The sequence below is a fragment of the Myxine glutinosa genome, chromosome 6, assembly GCF_964187855.1.
Source record: "Myxine glutinosa chromosome 6, kmMyxGlut1.1, whole genome shotgun sequence".
Lineage (NCBI taxonomy): Eukaryota > Metazoa > Chordata > Myxini > Myxiniformes > Myxinidae > Myxine > Myxine glutinosa.
In genome coordinates this window covers 2827761-2848992 of record NC_136266.1, presented here as the reverse complement: position 1 = coordinate 2848992, position 21232 = coordinate 2827761, and the positions used below count along the sequence as shown (strand labels likewise).

The 21232-nt window shown below is 40.5% G+C and overlaps 1 protein-coding gene across 1 annotated transcript in view; it reads left to right on the top strand.

Moving 5' to 3' along the window:
* Nucleotides 1-21232, top strand: part of CFAP251 (cilia and flagella associated protein 251) — a 173872-nt gene that overhangs the window by 23020 nt on the left and 129620 nt on the right. Inside the window, exon 3 of the mRNA XM_068119135.2 lies at nt 4648-4804. Within this exon, the coding sequence (XP_067975236.2) occupies nt 4648-4804 (157 nt within the window). The remainder of the gene's footprint in view (nt 1-4647; nt 4805-21232) is intronic.

Sequence of the window (21232 nt, the reverse complement as noted above, 5' to 3'; positions counted from 1 at the left end):
CAGCATTGCTTATGGATAAAGGTGCTTTGACCCATCTTGCTTGTGCCATCATAACTTTATGATTCCCAGAGACATGAACTCACAAGAAACATAGCAATGACAAACTGGAACTCACTTTTGCACAGAGGGCGTGTATACAAGTGATGTGCACCCAAGGGGTACTTTGAAGAGGAAGCAAGCTGGGTCGAGATGTAGGGTGGAAGCTTTTTGGAGCTGGGTTGAGATGAAGGGTGGAAGCTTTTTGGAGCTGGGTTGAGATAAAGGGTGGAAGCTTTTTGGAGCTGGGTTGAGATGAAAGGTGGAAGCTTTTTGGAGCTGGGTTGAGATGAAGGGTGGAAGCTTTTTGGAGCTGGGTTGAGATGAAAGGTGGAAGCTTTTTGGAGCTGGGTTGAGATGAAGGGTGGAAGCTTTTTGGAGCTGGGTTGAGATAAAGGGTGGAAGCTTTTTGGAGCTGGGTTGAGATAAAGGGTGGAAGCTTTTTGGAGCTGGGTTGAGATGAAGGGTGGAAGCTTTTTGGAGCTGGGTTGAGATAAAGGGTGGAAGCTTTTTGGAGCTGGGTCGAGATGAAGGGTGGAAGCTTTTTGGAGCTGGGTCGAGATGAAGTGTGGAAGCTTTTTGGAGCTGGGTCAAGATGAAGGGTGGAAGCTTTTTGGAGCTGGGTTGAGATGAAAGGTGGAAGCTTTTTGGAGCTGGGTCGAGATGAAGGGTGGAAGCTTTTTGGAGCTGGGTCGAGATGAAGGGTGGAGGCTTTTTGGATCTGGGTCGAGATGAAGGGTGGAAGCTTTTTGGAGCTGGGTCGAGATGAAGGGTGGAAGCTTTTTGGATCTGGGTCGAGATGAAGGGTGGAAGCTTTTTGGAGCTGGGTCGAGATAAAGGGTGGAAGCTTTTTGGAGCTGGGTCGAGATGAAGTGTGGAAGCTTTTTGGAGCTGGGTCGAGATGAAGGGTGGAAGCTTTTTGGAGCTGGGTCGAGATGAAGGGTGGAGGCTTTTTGGAGCTGGGTTGAGATGAATTGTGGAAGCTTTTTGGAGCTGGGTCGAGATGAAGTGTGGAAGCTTTTTGGAGCTGGGTCGAGATGAAGGGTGGAAGCTTTTTGGAGCTGGGTCGAGATGAAGGGTGGAAGCTTTTTGGAGCTGGGTCGAGATGAAGGGTGGAGGCTTTTTGGAGCTGGGTCGAGATGAAGTGTGGAAGCTTTTTGGAGCTGGGTCGAGATGAAGGGTGGAAGCTTTTTGGAGCTGGGTCGAGATGAAGGGTGGAAGCTTTTTGGAGCTGGGTCGAGATGAAGTCTGGAGGCTTTTTGGAGCTGGGTCGAGATGAAGGGTGGAGGCTTTTTGGAGCTGGGTCGAGATGAAGTGTGGAAGCTTTTTGGAGCTGGGTCGAGATGAAGGGTGGAAGCTTTTTGGAGCTGGGTCGAGATGAAGGGTGGAAGCTTTTTGGAGCTGGGTTGAGATGAAGGGTGGAAGCTTTTTGGAGCTGGGTCGAGATAAAGGGTGGAAGCTTTTTGGAGCTGGGTTGAGATGAAGGGTGGAAGCTTTTTGGAGCTGGGTCGAGATGAAGTGTGGAAGCTTTTTGGAGCTGGGTCGAGATGAAGGGTGGAAGCTTTTTGGAGCTGGGTCGAGATGAAGGGTGGAGGCTTTTTGGATCTGGGTCGAGATGAAGGGTGGAAGCTTTTTGGAGCTGGGTCGAGATGAAGGGTGGAAGCTTTTTGGAGCTGGGTTGAGATGAAGGGTGGAAGCTTTTTGGAGCTGGGTAGAGATGAAGGGTGGAAGCTTTTTGGAGCTGGGTCGAGATGAAGGGTGGAAGCCTTTTGGATCTGGGTCGAGATGAAGGGTTGTTTTTTTTGGGTTTTTTTTTTTTTTTTTCCTATACTGAATCGAGGCTCGTGAAAGAGCTGACATTTACTTCACAAACAAATCAACCAGACAAACAAAATATATAAAAAGAGGGAGCGGAAGACAAGAGAAGGGGAAGCACACAAACACTTGAGAGCACACAACATTTAAGAGCAGGGAGATGTGTGTGAGGGAGAGGGCTTGGGGGGAGGAGGCGTGGGAAGGGGGTGGGGGGGGGGGGGGTGGGAGAAGTATAAAACACAAGGACACCAAGGACTTCCAGGACAGAAGTTGGTATTTCAAAAAAGTGGAATTGGGGTGAAATTAGCGGGGATAGAAAAGATCAAGGTTTTGGATGGGGGAAGATAAGAGATGGTGGTGAACAGCTATTTTAAAGACCTGGAGGGTGGAGTGGGATTGAAGAGAGTGAGGGAGTTTGTTCCAGAGGCGGGAGAAAAGAGGAATGAAGGAGTGAAGGTGAGCAGAAAGTCTTGATTTTGGCAGTTTAACCATAAGAGGGTTGCAGGCAGATCTTGTGCGACCTGTAGGAATATTTGGGGGACAGAGCCCAGAGAGAGCTGGGGGGGCAAGGCCAGAGAGGAGTCGGTAGAAGACGGAAAGACCACCAACCTGCCTGCGGTGAGTGAGTGAAAGGCCCTTGGAGTTAGCTTCATCGTGGGAGATTCCAATGATTCTGAATGCTTTGGTTTCAACAGCGTGAAGACGAGCTAGGTGTGAGGCAGGAGCACCAGCCCAGAGGGGAGAGCAGTATTCCAATGAGCTGCGGATGAAAGCCTTGTATGTGGTGAGGAGCTCAGGTGTGCCAAGGAAGGACTTCGCACGACGGAGGATGCCCAGTCGGCGACTGGCTTTGGAGGCCAGATTTGAAATGTGGTTTTCCCAGGAAAGATCATGGCAGATAGTGAGACCCAAAAGCTTGAGTGACAGAACTTCTTGGAAAGGATTATTCAGAAAGTGGATGGGAGGGTTGTCCAGTCCGTCTTTTCGGAGAGACATCGTAAGAGTGTGAGATTTGTCAGGATTGAAAGACATGTTCCACTTGTTTGCCCAGTCTGTGATTTTGTCCAGGTCTGCAGAGAGTGAGGAGGCTGCAGACTGCCGATCTGAGGGATGAAGAATGGAGCGACAGAGAGTAGAGTCATCAGCAAAGAGATAGAGAGGGTTTTCAAGAGAGTCAGAGAGATCATTGATGAAGACCAGAAAAAGCACAGTGCCCAGAACACTGCCTTGGGGAACTCCAGCCTGAACAGGAAGAGGAGATGAGAGAAACCCATTCAGGGCCACACGTTGACTACGACTAGAGAGGAAGTCCGCCAGCCATGCGTGGAGATTTCCATGGATACCAAAAGAGGAGAGTTTGGTGAGCAGAGCGGGGTGCCAGACCGTATCGAAGGCATGTGATATGTCAAGGGAGACAGCTCTAATTTCCTGTTTGGCATTGAGGACCTCCATCCATTGTTGAGAAAGCAGAAGCAGCATGTCCAGAGTAGAGTGACCAGGTCTGAAACCAAATTGATGATCAGAGATCAAGCCATTGGAGAAGAGGAAAGATTTCATATCTGAAGCAATGATGGATTCCATGACTTTGCTGATAATTGGGAGAAGGCTGATTGGTCTGTAGTTGCTGGGATCTGTTTTTGCACCTTTTTTGTGCAAAGCGGTGATGTTGGCAGATTTCCAAGCAGATGGCAGATGACCTTGAAATGGCAGATGACCTCCAAAAAGCTTCCACCCTTCATCTCGACCGAGATCCAAAAAGCTTCCACCCTTCATCTTGACCCAGCTCCAAAAAGCTTCCACCCTTCATCTCGACCCAGCTCCAAAATGCTTCCACCCTTCATCTCGACCCAGCTCCAAAAAGCTTCCACCCTTCATCTCGACCCAGATCCAAAAAGCTTCCACCCTTCATCTTGACCCAGCTCCAAAAAGCTTCCACCCTTCATCTCGACCCAGCTCCAAAAAGCCACCCTTGGAAGGGTGGAAGCATTTTGGAGCTGGGTCGAGATGAAGGGTGGAAGCTTTTTGGAGCTGGGTCGAGATGAAGGGTGGAAGCATTTTGGAGCTGGGTCGAGATGAAGTGTGGAAGCTTTTTGGAGCTGGGTCGAGATGAAGGGTGGAAGCTTTTTGGATCTGGGTCGAGATGAAGGGTGGAAGCTTTTTGGAGCTGGGTCGAGATGAAGGGTGGAAGCTTTTTGGAGCTGGGTCGAGATGAAGGGTGGAAGCTTTTTGGAGTTGGGTAGAGATGAAGGGTGGAAGCTATTTGGAGCTGGGTCGAGATGAAGGGTGGAAGCTTTTTGGAGCTGGGTCGAGATGAAGTGTGGAAGCTTTTTGGAGTTGGGTAGAGATGAAGGGTGGAAGCTATTTGGAGCTGGGTCGAGATGAAGGGTGGAAGCTTTTTGGAGCTGGGTCGAGATGAAGGGTGGAAGCTTTTTGGAGCTGGGTCGAGATGAAGTGTGGAAGCTTTTTGGAGCTGGGTCGAGATGAAGGGTGGAAGCTTTTTGGAGCTGGGTCGAGATGAAGGGTGGAAGCTTTTTGGAATGTTTTTTTCTTTAATTGGTGAGCAAAGACGACACACTGAACCTTCTTGTTCATCTTTGCACTAACATCACTTATTCCATGCATGCGGTCATTGATGAGTGTGTCACTCACTCACCTGCCTGGCATAACATGTCATTGAGGAAGCAACTGGACTTGTGACTTCAGAGAGCTTACCCTTCCATGGGCCCACAGCCCATTCACACATAGTTTTGAGATCTGGATTCTTATTTTCTTCCTGATTTTGTTTTTCATTAACAGGTGGGAGGCTGTACAGTGCCTCGTCGTCCCAGATCATTATGCCAGTGGGCTGTCCCAGAGTGATGAACAACTCAACGCAGAAACACAGATTCTTGAGGATTCGATTCAAGATGGCAAGGCATATGAGACGAAGGAGCAAGTGCTCGATAGTCCCTTGGTAAGGACCGATGATAATTGGCAGCTTAGCTGCAGGAATATGATAACATTTAATTGGTTTATGTTCACTCAGGAGTGTGCACCAGGGAGTGTTCAAAGCTGCAGGCTGGACTGCAATAGTAATAGCACAGTCGTGTGAGTCGGGTGAAAAGGTGTGTTCTGGGCCACCCTCATTTGACATCCTCTCATTTTCACACCTCTATCCACAAAACACAGAAACAAACTAGAACATCCCTCGGTAGAGCGCACACCTCCACCAGGCTGAACAGTTTGCGTCTCGCTGATAGGGTGGATCTGGATCCGGACCTGAACCCGGACCTGAACCAAACTCGAATCGGCTTGTTCTTGTCCCCTAACCAACTCGTTCACCTGGTTTTATCATAACGCGTCCACAGTGTTTTGAAATATCATGCTATATATAATTCTAACCCTAACACGCAATGGTGAACAATCACTTAAAATATTATCTGATCCGGATTCGGATCTTCACCAAAATTGAATTGATCCTTCCTTGTCGCACACCCAACCTGTCCACAAAGTTTCGTTTGAATCTGTCCATAACCTTTTGAGGTATCCTGCTATGCTGCATATATTCCACGGCACACCAGAACCCATATACACCGACAGGGCCTTCATCCACAGCTTGATAGAGTACTACTCTCCCCTCTGAGATGGTTCCCCTGCCTCACATCTTCATCAGCTTGTTGCCATGGAAACCAAGGCGTTCAATATCATTGCAATCTCTCGTGATGAAGCGGAGAATATTCGCCTATAATTCCGCCATCGCCGACAGGTCGTTGGTCTCTCTGTCTTCTTCCACTACTTTTTTGGTCTTGCACTCTCTGCCATCTCCATGCTCTGTTCTTCCCCAACCCCTCCATGTATCTGTAGGATGCACGTGGTCCACCAGCAACCCCTCCATGTATCTGTAGGATGCACGTGGTCCACCAGCAACCCCTCCATGTATCTGTAGGATGCACGTGGTCCACCAGCAACCCCTCCATGTATCTGTAGGATGCACGTGGTCCACCAGCAACCCCTCCATGTATCTGTAGGATGCACGCTGTCCACCAGCAACCCCTCCATGTATCTGCAGGATGCACGTGGTCCACCAGCAACCCCTCCATGTATCTGTAGGATGCACGTGGTCCACCAGCAACCCCTCCATGTATCTGCAGGATGCACGTGGTCCACCAGCAACCCCTCCATGTATCTGTAGGATGCACGTGGTCCACCAGCAACCCCTCCCCAGTAAAACTGCCTAAATGCAGAACCTCTGCTCATCTCCACTTATTTTTTCTTCTTTTTCCCCATCTGTGGAACCGCATTCCACACTCTTTTAAATCTCATTCTTCCTTCTGTTACGGGGTCCCCCCCTTACCTCTGGTCTCGGTGGACCTCCGAACCCCGAGAGGGTCCCTGGCAGAAAGATGTGTTATCCTTGGTTGAAATCCAGCAAATAATGAAACCCTCAATGGAACCAGCAAATGAAACAGTCAAATCAATAATGCAACCACACCAGGTTATAAACAAACAATAATATATTATAAATCACACACAAAGAGCCATACAACAAAGGGGGCAATCACCCCTACTTTCAAATCTTACGATGATATCCTGGTCAAGCCCCTTAACCCCACACTCACGGCACCTCCCCCAATGTCTCTGCACCCCTCCAAGGCGAAGTCCCAATGTCTCTGTGCGCTCCCGCGATCGGGGAGTCAAGGCCCGATGGTCAATTGAGGCGTAGGCGAGCGAGACGACCCCGAGGTCACGTGCTCAGCACCCAGCCACACAGCGGTGGAAAGGAACCTCACAAAGACGCGCTCCGACGTACACGTTGCGGTTCCATCCGCGAGCCTCCGTATAATTCTCACGTGCCCCTTTCTGGCACAGCCGTCCCCGGCAGACCACCGGGGAATAATGCCCAGCCGACACGACAAAAACCTGTTCACTGCAGGTTGCTCGCGTAGCGAAGATAGCGGACGGCTTTCACTCCAACCCGGGGTTTGAGGCCCGGATCCTCCGGAACCTCAATGAGAATACCCCGACGACACAGGCTCCACGCACTCCGGCGATATTTCTTATCGCCCGAACTTCCCTTCAAGGACGCAAAGTTCACTCGCACTGTACGTCGAACGCTCGGACCGGAGCTTCAACCACCACGTCTCTTTGTGATGTCCTCCCGCCTCTTTTTCCCTTTGCTCCACCTCTTCCGGTCACGATCCGGATTTTCGGCCACATTTTACCAGGAGCGCTTTTAAATCTTTTAACGATAATAACCCTTTCCCTTCAACCACAATCACCAGAATACTTAGAATCAACAACAATAATCATCACAACAACCCTTAGGGCCGAATCCGTAACACTTCCAAGTTTTCAAGAGAGCTGTTCACCACCATCCCCCATCCAAAATCATTATCTTTTCTACTCCCATTAAACCACCCCGCACCCTTCACAAAACGTTCCTTATGCGTCCATCTTGTTCATCCCTTGCGTTTTCCCTTACTCCTCATCATTATCTGCATCTCTTGTTTGTCCAGCTCCGTTGACTTTCGCCCTCTGCTGTGGGCATTTCCCCTGCCTCCTGCTTTTCCTTTTGCTATGTTGTGTGTGTCCTGACCTGTTATGTGTCCTTGCTCTTCCACGAGTCTAGGCCTTGTATAAAAAGGATATATTGAAGGAGCTGCGCTCCAACGCGAGTCGAAAGAATTGACGCGACCAAAGACGGAATTCGTCCGAGTTGCTTCATTGAAACAAAACAGCTCAGGTATTCTGACAAAAGCCCGTTTATCGGGCAGCAATATATATATACATTTATGTCGGGAAGTTTGCCTGGCAAAAGCTATACCGGGCATGCCCGGGTGTCAAGGGCGAGCCTTGGAAAGGCGAGTCTGGACCTGCCCGGGCGTGTTTGGCTGCGGCCTGGCAAGTCGAGGCTGGGCGTGCCCGGGCGCTCTGGACGAGCACTGGAAAGGCGAGAGCGGGCATGCCCGGACGCTCTGGGTGAGCCCTGGAAAGGCGATAGCGGGCATGCCCGGACGCTCTGGGCATGCCCGGGAAAGACGAGACCGGGCGTGCCCGGGAGGTTCGGGCGTGCCCGGGAACAGTGAGTCCGGGCATGCCCGGGAGAGGCGCGTCTGGCCGTGTTCTGGCCGGTGCAAGGCGATTGTGTGCATCCAGTGGTAACCGCTACAATATCACAAAACTGTTTAAATATCCGTAAACAAAAATCAGCCAGCGGAGCTTTTCCCTGTTCTCGGAGTGTCAGGTGATCAAAGACGATGGAGTGGCTGCAGTTGATCACCGATCCTTAAGTTTATCGTCAGTTTGGGAATGTGAACCCAGGTCAGATACAGAACCGCTGTTTCTCTAGCAGCCTATTACACAATCATTGCTAATCTAGATTCAATCAACATACCAAAAAGGTAAAATGCTAACCTAACATACGCTGATAACGATATTTGGTTCTGATGTTGTCGTTGCATCTTGCCAACCGCTACAAGAATATGACAAACAATGTTTGTTTTCCACTTCGGTTTGCAAGTTCCAGTTCCACCAATTAATGCTTGTCTCCTCCATTTATAATCAAAAGTCCTCTCGGCGTTGCCTCGAAACCCATTAGAATGTTAACAATAGTTTTATTTTGTTTCTTTTCAACTTTTTACATTACATAGCTGTAAGCTGTTAAATAAAGAGCTCATTCTTATCGCTCATTCTACATTTACTTAATTTATTTAGCTGCTTGCAGAATGCAGCCACAATCCAGTTCATCAAAAAATATCTTTTTCACAAAACACTTAATCAAATGTATAACAAGCATATATTTATTATGTCTGCATGGAGGATGCACCCCAGTATCTGCTTGCACTCTGCAAGAATGCCCCAACAGTATATTATAATAAAAACAAACATGAACTAGAACGACACTCAGAAGAGAGCAAACGTCCGCCTGGTTGGCCATATCACTCAATGGTGAAAAATCACTTTAAAAATTATACTAGCCGGATCAGGATCCAGATCTTCACCAAAATTGAATCGATTCTTCGTTGTCAGACACACAACCTGTCCACCAAGTTTCGTCCAAATTCATCCATAAGTTTTTGGGATATCCTTCTATGTATCGTTTTTGGCCCGATCTCCCAATGGTGAAAAATCACTTAAGAAATTAAATAATTCTCATTTGTGAATCCACATTCAGATCTTCACCAAAATCGAATCTATTTGTCCGTGTCAGACACACAATCTGTCCACCAAGTTTCGTCCAAATCCGTCCACAACTTTTTGAGATATCCTGCTATGTATCGTTTTTGGCCCCATCTCCCAATGGTGAAGAATCATTTAAGAAATTCTAGTAGCCGGATCCGGATCTTCACCAAAATCGAATCGTTTTGTCCTTGCCAAATACGCTACATTTCTGCCAAATTTTGTCCGTTTTGAGACATTTTCTTCACAAACAGACAAGCAGACAGACAAGAAGACGTCATGCAGAGCACGATACTTGCAAAATCCACCGCCCCACCTCCCCCGAAAACAAGGCTGCAATTTCATCATGATCAAAATTGACGATCTTGATCAAAGCTCGGGTCAATATGATGGAAAGTGATGATTTTTAGATGAAAATTGATGATTTTAGGAGTTTGACCTAGAGTTGACCTTTGACCTTTTGACCTCAAAAAAGTTGGTTTCGCAATTCAGTGAGGCCCTATGCTAATGCTGCTCTATTTTCAAGTCAATTGGATGAAAATTTATGATTTTGCCAAAGAAAATTGATGATTTTAGAAATTTGGCCAATGTTGACCTTTTGACCTTAAAATTATACAGGATTTTGTCGGACCACGAACTCTACCGTTTGGTGAAGTTTCATGAAGATCGGTCTAAAATTGTGACCTGTAGGCAAGTATAAGTGAGCGGACAAACAAATAAACACACAAACCGGAGTGATCAACATAATTGGCAAAAAATTTTGCCAAGTAACAAACAAACAGACAGGGGTGAAAACATAACCTCCGTGCACCTTTGGTGGCGAAGGTAATGAATTTTAAGAACGACACGGGGTAAAAGTGGTTAATTATTCATCAGTTATACCTTAATCCTAATGATTGTTAGCAGCGTTAACCTTTGAAACCCCAGTAAACGAGTGGTGAATTATTCATCAGTTATACCTTAATCCTAATGATTGTTAGCAGCGTTAACCTTTGAAAACCCAGTAAACGAGTGGTGAATTATTCATCAGTTATACCTTAATCCTAATGATTGTTAGCAGCGTTAACCTTTGAAACCCCAGTAAACGAGTGGTTAATTATTCATCAGTTATACCTTAATCCTAATGATTGTTAGCAGCGTTAACCTTTGAAACCCCAGTAAAAGAGTGGTTAATTATTCATCAGTTATACCTTAATCCTAATGATTGTTAGCAGCGTTAACCTTTGAAACCCCAGTAAAAGAGTGGTTAATTATTCATCAGTTATACCTTAATCCTAATGATTGTTAGCAGCGTTAACCTTTGAAACCCCAGTAAAAGAGTGGTTAATTATTCATCAGTTATACCTTAATCCTAATGATTGTTAGCAGCGTTAACCTTTGAAACCCCAGTAAAAGAGTGGTTAATTATTCATCAGTTATACCTTAATCCTAATGATTGTTAGCAGCGTTAACCTTTGAAAACCCAGTAAAAGAGTGGTTAATTATTCATCAGTTATACCTTAATCCTAATGATTGTTAGCAGCGTTAACCTTTGAAACCCCAGTAAAAGAGTGGTTAATTATTCATCAGTTATACCTTAATCCTAATGATTGTTAGCAGCGTTAACCTTTGAAACCCCAGTAAAAGAGTGGTTAATTATTCATCAGTTATACCTTAATCCTAATGATTGTTAGCAGCGTTAACCTTTGAAAACCCAGTAAAAGAGTGGTTAATTATTCATCAGTTATACCTTAATCCTAATGATTGTTAGCAGCGTTAACCTTTGAAACCCCAGTAAAAGAGTGGTTAATTATTCATCAGTTATACCTTAATCCTAATGATTGTTAGCAGCGTTAACCTTTGAAAACCCAGTAAAAGAGTGGTTAATTATTCATCAGTTATACCTTAATCCTAATGATTGTTAGCAGCGTTAACCTTTGAAAACCCAGTAAAGGAGTGGTTAATTATTCATCAGTTATACCTTAATCCTAATGATTGTTAGCAGCGTTGACCTTTGAAACCCCAGTAAAAGAGTGGTTAATTATTCATCAGTTATACCTTAATCCTAATGATTGTTAGCAGCGTTAACCTTTGAAAACGCAGTAAAAGAGTGGTTAATTATTCATCAGTTATACCTTAATCCTAATGATTGTTAGCAGCGTTAACCTTTGAAAACCCAGTAAAAGAGTGGTTAATTATTCATCAGTTATACCTTAATCCTAATGATTGTTAGCAGCGTTAACCTTTGAAAACCCAGTAAAAGAGTGGTTAATTATTCATCAGTTATACCTTAATCCTAATGATTGTTAGCAGCGTTAACCTTTGAAAACCCAGTAAAAGAGTGGTTAATTATTCATCAGTTATACCTTAATCCTAATGATTGTTAGCAGCGTTAACCTTTGAAACCCCAGTAAAAGAGTGGTTAATTATTCATCAGTTATACCTTAATCCTAATGATTGTTAGCAGCGTTAACCTTTGAAAACCCAGTAAAAGAGTGGTTAATTATTCATCAGTTATACCTTAATCCTAATGATTGTTAGCAGCGTTAACCTTTGAAACCCCAGTAAAAGAGTGGTTAATTATTCATCAGTTATACCTTAATCCTAATGATTGTTAGCAGCGTTAACCTTTGAAAACCCAGTAAAAGAGTGGTTAATTATTCATCAGTTATACCTTAATCCTAATGATTGTTAGCAGCGTTAACCTTTGAAACCCCAGTAAAAGAGTGGTTAATTATTCATCAGTTATACCTTAATCCTAATGATTGTTAGCAGCGTTAACCTTTGAAAACCCAGTAAAAGAGTGGTTAATTATTCATCAGTTATACCTTAATCCTAATGATTGTTAGCAGCGTTAACCTTTGAAACCCCAGTAAAAGAGTGGTTAATTATTCATCAGTTATACCTTAATCCTAATGATTGTTAGCAGCGTTAACCTTTGAAACCCCAGTAAAAGAGTGGTTAATTATTCATCAGTTATACCTTAATCCTGACGATTGTTAGCAGCGTTAACCTTTGAAAACCCAGTAAAAGAGTGGTTAATTATTCATCAGTTATACCTTAATCCTCATGATTGTTAGCAGCGTTAACCTTTGAAAACCCAGTAAAAGAGTGGTTAATTATTCATCAGTTATACCTTAATCCTAATGATTGTTAGCAGCGTTAACCTTTGAAACCCCAGTAAAAGAGTGGTTAATTATTCATCAGTTATACCTTAATCCTAATGATTGTTAGCAGCGTTAACCTTTGAAAACCCAGTAAAAGAGTGGTTAATTATTCATCAGTTATACCTTAATCCTAAAGATTGTTAGCAGCGTTAACCTTTGAAACCCAGTAAAGGAGTGGTTAATTATTCATCAGTTATACCTTAATCCTAATGATTGTTAGCAGCGTTAACCTTTGAAACCCCAGTAAAAGAGTGGTTAATTATTCATCAGTAATACCTTAATCCTAATGATTGTTAGCAGCGTTAACCTTTGAAAACCCAGTAAAGGAGTGGTTAATTATTCATCAGTTATACCTTAATCCTAATGATTGTTAGCAGCGTTAACCTTTGAAAACCCAGTAAAAGAGTGGTTAATTATTCATCAGTTATACCTTAATCCTAATGATTGTTAGCAGCGTTAACCTTTGAAAACGCAGTAAAAGAGTGGTTAATTATTCATCAGTTATACCTTAATCCTAATGATTGTTAGCAGCGTTAACCTTTGAAAACGCAGTAAAAGAGTGGTTAATTATTCATCAGTTATACCTTAATCCTCATGATTGTTAGCAGCGTTAACCTTTGAAAACGCAGTAAAAGAGTGGTTAATTATTCATCAGTTATACCTTAATCCTAATGATTGTTAGCAGCGTTAACCTTTGAAACCCCAGTAAAAGAGTGGTTAATTATTCATCAGTTATACCTTAATCCTAATGATTGTTAGCAGCGTTAACCTTTGAAAACCCAGTAAAGGAGTGGTTAATTATTCATCAGTTATACCTTAATCCTAATGATTGTTAGCAGCGTTAACCTTTGAAAACCCAGTAAAAGAGTGGTTAATTATTCATCAGTTATACCTTAATCCTAATGATTGTTAGCAGCGTTAACCTTTGAAAACCCAGTAAAAGAGTGGTTAATTATTCATCAGTTATACCTTAATCCTAATGATTGTTAGCAGCGTTAACCTTTGAAAACGCAGTAAAAGAGTGGTTAATTATTCATCAGTTATACCTTAATCCTCATGATTGTTAGCAGCGTTAACCTTTGAAAACGCAGTAAAAGAGTGGTTAATTATTCATCAGTTATACCTTAATCCTAATGATTGTTAGCAGCGTTAACCTTTGAAAACGCAGTAAAAGAGTGGTTAATTATTCATCAGTTATACCTTAATCCTAATGATTGTTAGCAGCGTTAACCTTTGAAAACCCAGTAAAAGAGTGGTTAATTATTCATCAGTTATACCTTAATCCTAATGATTGTTAGCAGCGTTAACCTTTGAAACCCCAGTAAAAGAGTGGTTAATTATTCATCAGTTATACCTTAATCCTAATGATTGTTAGCAGCGTTAACCTTTGAAACCCCAGTAAAAGAGTGGTTAATTATTCATCAGTTATACCTTAATCCTGACGATTGTTAGCAGCGTTAACCTTTGAAAACCCAGTAAAAGAGTGGTTAATTATTCATCAGTTATACCTTAATCCTCATGATTGTTAGCAGCGTTAACCTTTGAAAACCCAGTAAAAGAGTGGTTAATTATTCATCAGTTATACCTTAATCCTAATGATTGTTAGCAGCGTTAACCTTTGAAACCCCAGTAAAAGAGTGGTTAATTATTCATCAGTTATACCTTAATCCTAATGATTGTTAGCAGCGTTAACCTTTGAAAACCCAGTAAAAGAGTGGTTAATTATTCATCAGTTATACCTTAATCCTAAAGATTGTTAGCAGCGTTAACCTTTGAAACCCAGTAAAGGAGTGGTTAATTATTCATCAGTTATACCTTAATCCTAATGATTGTTAGCAGCGTTAACCTTTGAAACCCCAGTAAAAGAGTGGTTAATTATTCATCAGTTATACCTTAATCCTAATGATTGTTAGCAGCGTTAACCTTTGAAAACCCAGTAAAGGAGTGGTTAATTATTCATCAGTTATACCTTAATCCTAATGATTGTTAGCAGCGTTAACCTTTGAAAACCCAGTAAAAGAGTGGTTAATTATTCATCAGTTATACCTTAATCCTAATGATTGTTAGCAGCGTTAACCTTTGAAAACGCAGTAAAAGAGTGGTTAATTATTCATCAGTTATACCTTAATCCTAATGATTGTTAGCAGCGTTAACCTTTGAAAACGCAGTAAAAGAGTGGTTAATTATTCATCAGTTATACCTTAATCCTCATGATTGTTAGCAGCGTTAACCTTTGAAAACGCAGTAAAAGAGTGGTTAATTATTCATCAGTTATACCTTAATCCTAAAGATTGTTAGCAGCGTTAACCTTTGAAACCCCAGTAAAAGAGTGGTTAATTTATTCATCAGTTATACCTTAATCCTAATGATTGTTAGCAGCGTTAACCTTTGAAAACCCAGTAAAGGAGTGGTTAATTATTCATCAGTTATACCTTAATCCTAATGATTGTTAGCAGCGTTAACCTTTGAAAACCCAGTAAAAGAGTGGTTAATTATTCATCAGTTATACCTTAATCCTAATGATTGTTAGCAGCGTTAACCTTTGAAAACCCAGTAAAAGAGTGGTTAATTATTCATCAGTTATACCTTAATCCTAATGATTGTTAGCAGCGTTAACCTTTGAAAACGCAGTAAAAGAGTGGTTAATTATTCATCAGTTATACCTTAATCCTCATGATTGTTAGCAGCGTTAACCTTTGAAAACGCAGTAAAAGAGTGGTTAATTATACATCAGTTATACCTTAATCCTAATGATTGTTAGCAGCGTTAACCTTTGAAAACGCAGTAAAAGAGTGATTAATTATTCATCAGTTATACCTTAATCCTAATGATTGTTAGCAGCGTTAACCTTTGAAAACCCAGTAAAAGAGTGGTTAATTATTCATCAGTTATACCTTAATCCTAATGATTGTTAGCAGCGTTAACCTTTGAAAACCCAGTAAAAGAGTGGTTAATTATTCATCAGTTATACCTTAATCCTAATGATTGTTAGCAGCGTTAACCTTTGAAAACCCAGTAAAAGAGTGGTTAATTATTCATCAGTTATACCTTAATCCTAATGATTGTTAGCAGCGTTAACCCCTTTGAAAACCCAGTAAAAGAGTGGTTAATTATTCATCAGTTATACCTTAATCCTAATGATTGTTAGCAGCGTTAACCTTTGAAAACCCAGTAAAAGAGTGGTTAATTATTCATCAGTTATACCTTAATCCTAATGATTGTTAGCAGCGTTAACCTTTGAAAACCCAGTAAAAGAGTGGTTAATTATTCATCAGTTATACCTTAATCCTAATGATTGTTAGCAGCGTTAACCTTTGAAAACCCAGTAAAAGAGTGGTTAATTATTCATCAGTTATACCTTAATCCTAATGATTGTTAGCAGCGTTAACCTTTGAAAACCCAGTAAAAGAGTGGTTAATTATTCATCAGTTATACCTTAATCCTAATGATTGTTAGCAGCGTTAACCTTTGAAAACCCAGTAAAAGAGTGGTTAATTATTCATCAGTTATACCTTAATCCTAATGATTGTTAGCAGCGTTAACCTTTGAAAACCCAGTAAAAGAGTGGTTAATTATTCATCAGTTATACCTTAATCCTAATGATTGTTAGCAGCGTTAACCTTTGAAAACCCAGTAAAAGAGTGGTTAATTATTCATCAGTTATACCTTAATCCTAATGATTGTTAGCAGCGTTAACCTTTGAAAACCCAGTAAAGAGTGGTTAATTATTCATCAGTTATACCTTAATCCTAATGATTGTTAGCAGCGTTAACCTTTGAAACCCAGTAAAAGAGTGGTTAATTATTCATCAGTTATACCTTAATCCTAATGATTGTTAGCAGCGTTAACCTTTGAAACCCCAGTAAAAGAGTGGTTAATTATTCATCAGTTATACCTTAATCCTAATGATTGTTAGCAGCGTTAACCTTTGAAAACCCAGTAAAAGAGTGGTTAATTATTCATCAGTTATACCTTAATCCTAATGATTGTTAGCAGCGTTAACCTTTGAAACCCCAGTAAAAGAGTGGTTAATTATTCATCAGTTATACCTTAATCCTAATGATTGTTAGCAGCGTTAACCTTTGAAAACCCAGTAAAAGAGTGGTTAATTATTCATCAGTTATACCTTAATCCTAATGATTGTTAGCAGCGTTAACCTTTGAAAACCCAGTAAAAGAGTGGTTAATTATTCATCAGTTATACCTTAATCCTAATGATTGTTAGCAGCGTTAACCTTTGAAACCCCAGTAAAAGAGTGGTTAATTATTCATAAGTTATACCTTAATCCTAATGATTGTTAGCAGCGTTAACCTTTGAAACCCCAGTAAAAGAGTGGTTAATTATTCATCAGTTATACCTTAATCCTAATGATTGTTAGCAGCGTTAACCTTTGAAACCCCAGTAAAAGAGTGGTTAATTATTCATCAGTTATACCTTAATCCTAATGATTGTTAGCAGCGTTAACCTTTGAAAACCCAGTAAAAGAGTGGTTAATTATTCATCATTATACCTTAATCCTAACGATTGTTAGCAGCGTTAACCTTTGAAACCCCAGTGAAAGAGTGGTTAATTATTCATCAGTTATACCTTAATCCTAATGATTGTTAGCAGCGTTAAACTTTAAAACCCCAGTAAAAGAGTGGTTAATTATTCATAAGTTATACCTTAATCCTAACGATTGTTAGCAGCGTTAACCTTTGAAACCCCAGTAAAAGAGTGGTTAATTATTCATCAGTTATACCTTAATCCTAATGATTGTTAGCAGCGTTAACCTTTGAAAACCCAGTAAAAGAGTGGTTAATTATTCATCAGTTATACCTTAATCCTAATGATTGTTAGCAGCGTTAACCTTTGAAACCCCAGTAAAAGAGTGGTTAATTATTCATCAGTTATACCTTAATCCTAATGATTGTTAGCAGCGTTAACCTTTGAAAACCCAGTAAAAGAGTGGTTAATTATTCATCAGTTATACCTTAATCCTAATGATTGTTAGCAGCGTTAACCTTTGAAACCCCAGTAAAAGAGTGGTTAATTATTCATCAGTTATACCTTAATCCTAATGATTGTTAGCAGCGTTAACCTTTGAAACCCCAGTAAAAGAGTGGTTAATTATTCATCAGTTATACCTTAATCCTAATGATTGTTAGCAGCGTTAACCTTTGAAACCCCAGTAAAAGAGTGGTTAATTATTCATCAGTTGTACCTTAATCCTAATGATTGTTAGCAGCGTTAACCTTTGAAAACCCAGTAAAAGAGTGGTTAATTATTCATCAGTTATACCTTAATCCTAATGATTGTTAGCAGCGTTAACCTTTGAAAACGCAGTAAAAGAGTGGTTAATTATTCATCAGTTATACCTTAATCCTAATGATTGTTAGCAGCGTTAACCTTTGAAAACCCAGTAAAAGTGGTTAATTATTCATCAGTTATACCTTAATCCTAATGATTGTTAGCAGCGTTAACCTTTGAAAACCCAGTAAAAGAGTGGTTAATTATTCATCAGTTATACCTTAATCCTAATGATTGTTAGCAGCGTTAACCTTTGAAACCCCAGTAAAAGAGTGGTTAATTATTCATCAGTTATACCTTAATCCTAATGATTGTTAGCAGCGTTAACCTTTGAAAACCCAGTAAAAGAGTGGTTAATTATTCAGCAGTTATACCTTAATCCTAATGATTGTTAGCAGCGTTAACCTTTGAAACCCCAGTAAAAGAGTGGTTAATTATTCATCAGTTATACCTTAATCCTAATGATTGTTAGCAGCGTTAACCTTTGAAAACCCAGTAAAAGAGTGGTTAATTATTCATCAGTTATACCTTAATCCTAATGATTGTTAGCAGCGTTAACCTTTGAAACCCCAGTAAAAGAGTGGTTAATTATTCATCAGTTATACCTTAATCCTAATGATTGTTAGCAGCGTTAACCTTTGAAACCCCAGTAAAAGAGTGGTTAATTATTCATCAGTTATACCTTAATCCTAATGATTGTTAGCAGCGTTAACCTTTGAAACCCCAGTAAAAGAGTGGTTAATTATTCATCAGTTGTACCTTAATCCTAATGATTGTTAGCAGCGTTAACCTTTGAAAACCCAGTAAAAGAGTGGTTAATTATTCATCAGTTATACCTTAATCCTAATGATTGTTAGCAGCGTTAACCTTTGAAAACGCAGTAAAAGAGTGGTTAATTATTCATCAGTTATAACTTAATCCTAATGATTGTTAGCAGCGTTAACCTTTGAAAACCCAGTAAAAGAGTGGTTAATTATTCATCAGTTATACCTTAATCCTAATGATTGTTAGCAGCGTTAACCTTTGAAAACCCAGTAAAAGAGTGGTTAATTATTCATCAGTTATACCTTAATCCTAATGATTGTTAGCAGCGTTAACCTTTGAAAACCCAGTAAAAGAGTGGTTAATTATTCATCAGTTATACCTTAATCCTAATGATTGTTAGCAGCGTTAACCTTTGAAACCCCAGTAAAAGAGTGGTTAATTATTCATCAGTTATACCTTAATCCTAATGATTGTTAGCAGCGTTAACCTTTGAAACCCCAGTAAAAGAGTGGTTAATTATTCATCAGTTGTACCTTAATCCTAATGATTGTTAGCAGCGTTAACCTTTGAAAACCCAGTAAAAGAGTGGTTAATTATTCATCAGTTATACCTTAATCCTAATGATTGTTAGCAGCGTTAACCTTTGAAAACCCAGTAAAAGAGTGGTTAATTATTCATCAGTTATACCTTAATCCTAATGATTGTTAGCAGCGTTAACCTTTGAAAACCCAGTAAAAGAGTGGTTAATTATTCATCAGTTATACCTTAATCCTAATGATTGTTAGCAGCGTTAACCTTTGAAACCCCAGTAAAAGAGTGGTTAATTATTCATCAGTTATACCTTAATCCTAATGATTGTTAGCAGCGTTAACCTTTGAAACCCCAGTAAAAGAGTGGTTAATTATTCATCAGTTATACCTTAATCCTAATGATTGTTAGCAGCGTTAACCTTTGAAACCCCAGTAAAGGAGTGGTTAATTATTCATCAGTTATACCTTAATCCTAATGATTGTTAGCAGCGTTAACCTTTGAAAACCCAGTAAAAGAGTGGTTAATTATTCATCAGTTATACCTTAATCCTAATGATTGTTAGCAGCGTTAACCTTTGAAAACCCAGTAAAAGAGTGGTTAATTATTCATCAGTTATACCTTAATCCTAATGATTGTTAGCAGCGTTAACCTTTGAAACCCCAGTAAAAGAGTGGTTAATTATTCATCAGTTATACCTTAATCCTAATGATTGTTAGCAGCGTTAACCTTTGAAAACCCAGTAAAAGAGTGGTTAATTATTCATCAGTTATACCTTAATCCTAATGATTGTTAGCAGCGTTAACCTTTGAAAACCCAGTAAAAGAGTGGTTAATTATTCATAAGTTATACCTTAATCCTAATGATTGTTAGCAGCGTTAACCTTTGAAAACCCAGTAAAAGAGTGGTTAATTATTCATCAGTTATACCTTAATCCTAATGATTGTTAGCAGCGTTAACCTTTGAAACCCCAGTAAAAGAGTGGTTAATTATTCATCAGTTATACCTTAATCCTAATGATTGTTAGCAGCGTTAACCTTTGAAAACCCAGTAAAAGAGTGGTTAATTATTCATCAGTTATACCTTAATCCTAATGATTGTTAGCAGCGTTAACCTTTGAAACCCCAGTAAAAGAGTGGTTAATTATTCATCAGTTATACCTTAATCCTAATGATTGTTAACAGCGTTAACCTTTGAAAACCCAGTAAAAGAGTGGTTAATTATTCATCAGTTATACCTTAATCCTAATGATTGTTAGCAGCGTTAACCTTTGAAACCCCAGTAAAAGAGTGGTTAATTATTCATCAGTTATACCTTAATCCTAATGATTGTTAGCAGCGTTAACCTTTGAAAACCCAGTAAAAGAGTGGTTAATTATTCATCAGTTATACCTTAATCCTAATGATTGTTAGCAGCGTTAACCTTTGAAACCCCAGTAAAAGAGTGGTTAATTATTCATCAGTTATACCTTAATCCTAATGATTGTTAGCAGCGTTAACCTTTGAAAACCCCAAATTGATCATGGACCGGAATCTGATGTCTATTTAGTTTACCTGTCATCGTTACCCTCGTGTGCGTCTCTTACCCCCATCTGCTGTCTGGGTTTAATCAACCACTTTGTGGTTTCGTCGCACATCGACATGGCGTCTCCACATGTGCAACTTGGAGCCTCTCGGACACGGGTTTCACGAATGTCTGTCGAACTCGTGCCTATTGAGTGCTGCGAGAGTGCACGCGTGACCCTCACCTTTTATCAAGGCGTAGCGGTTACCGGTTTGGTGTGTGTGTTTTGTGGTCGGTGATGTTCAAATGGTGTGGGAAGGTTCGGACGATGTCCCACAACACATTTACACCTTTTCACCTGCTCATGTGGTGCAATGAACCGGGATGGCCACACCTAAGCATTGACATTGATTGCTTCATAAGATGACATTGATTGCTGCATAAGATGACATTGATTGCTTCATAAGATGACATTGATTGCTGCATAAGATGACATTGATTGCTTCATAAGATGACATTGATTGCTGCATAAGATGACATTGATTGCTTCATAAGATGACATTGATTGCTTCATAAGATGACATTGATTGCTGCATAAGATGACATTGATTGCTGCATAAGATGACATTGATTGCTTCATAAGATGACATTGATTGCTGCATAAGATGACATTGATTGCTGCATAAGATGACATTGATTGCTTCATAAGATGACATTGATTGCTGCATAAGATGACATTGATTGCTGCATAAGATGACATTGATTGCTTCATGAGATGACATTGATTGCTTCATGAGATGACATTGATTGCTGCATAAGATGACATTGATTGCTGCATAAGATGACATTGATTGCTTCATGAGCTGACATTGATTGCTTCATGAGATGACATTGATTGCTGCATAAAATGACATTGATTGCTTCATGAGATGACATTGATTGCTTCATGAGATGACATTGATTGCTGCATAAGATGACATTGATTGCTTCAT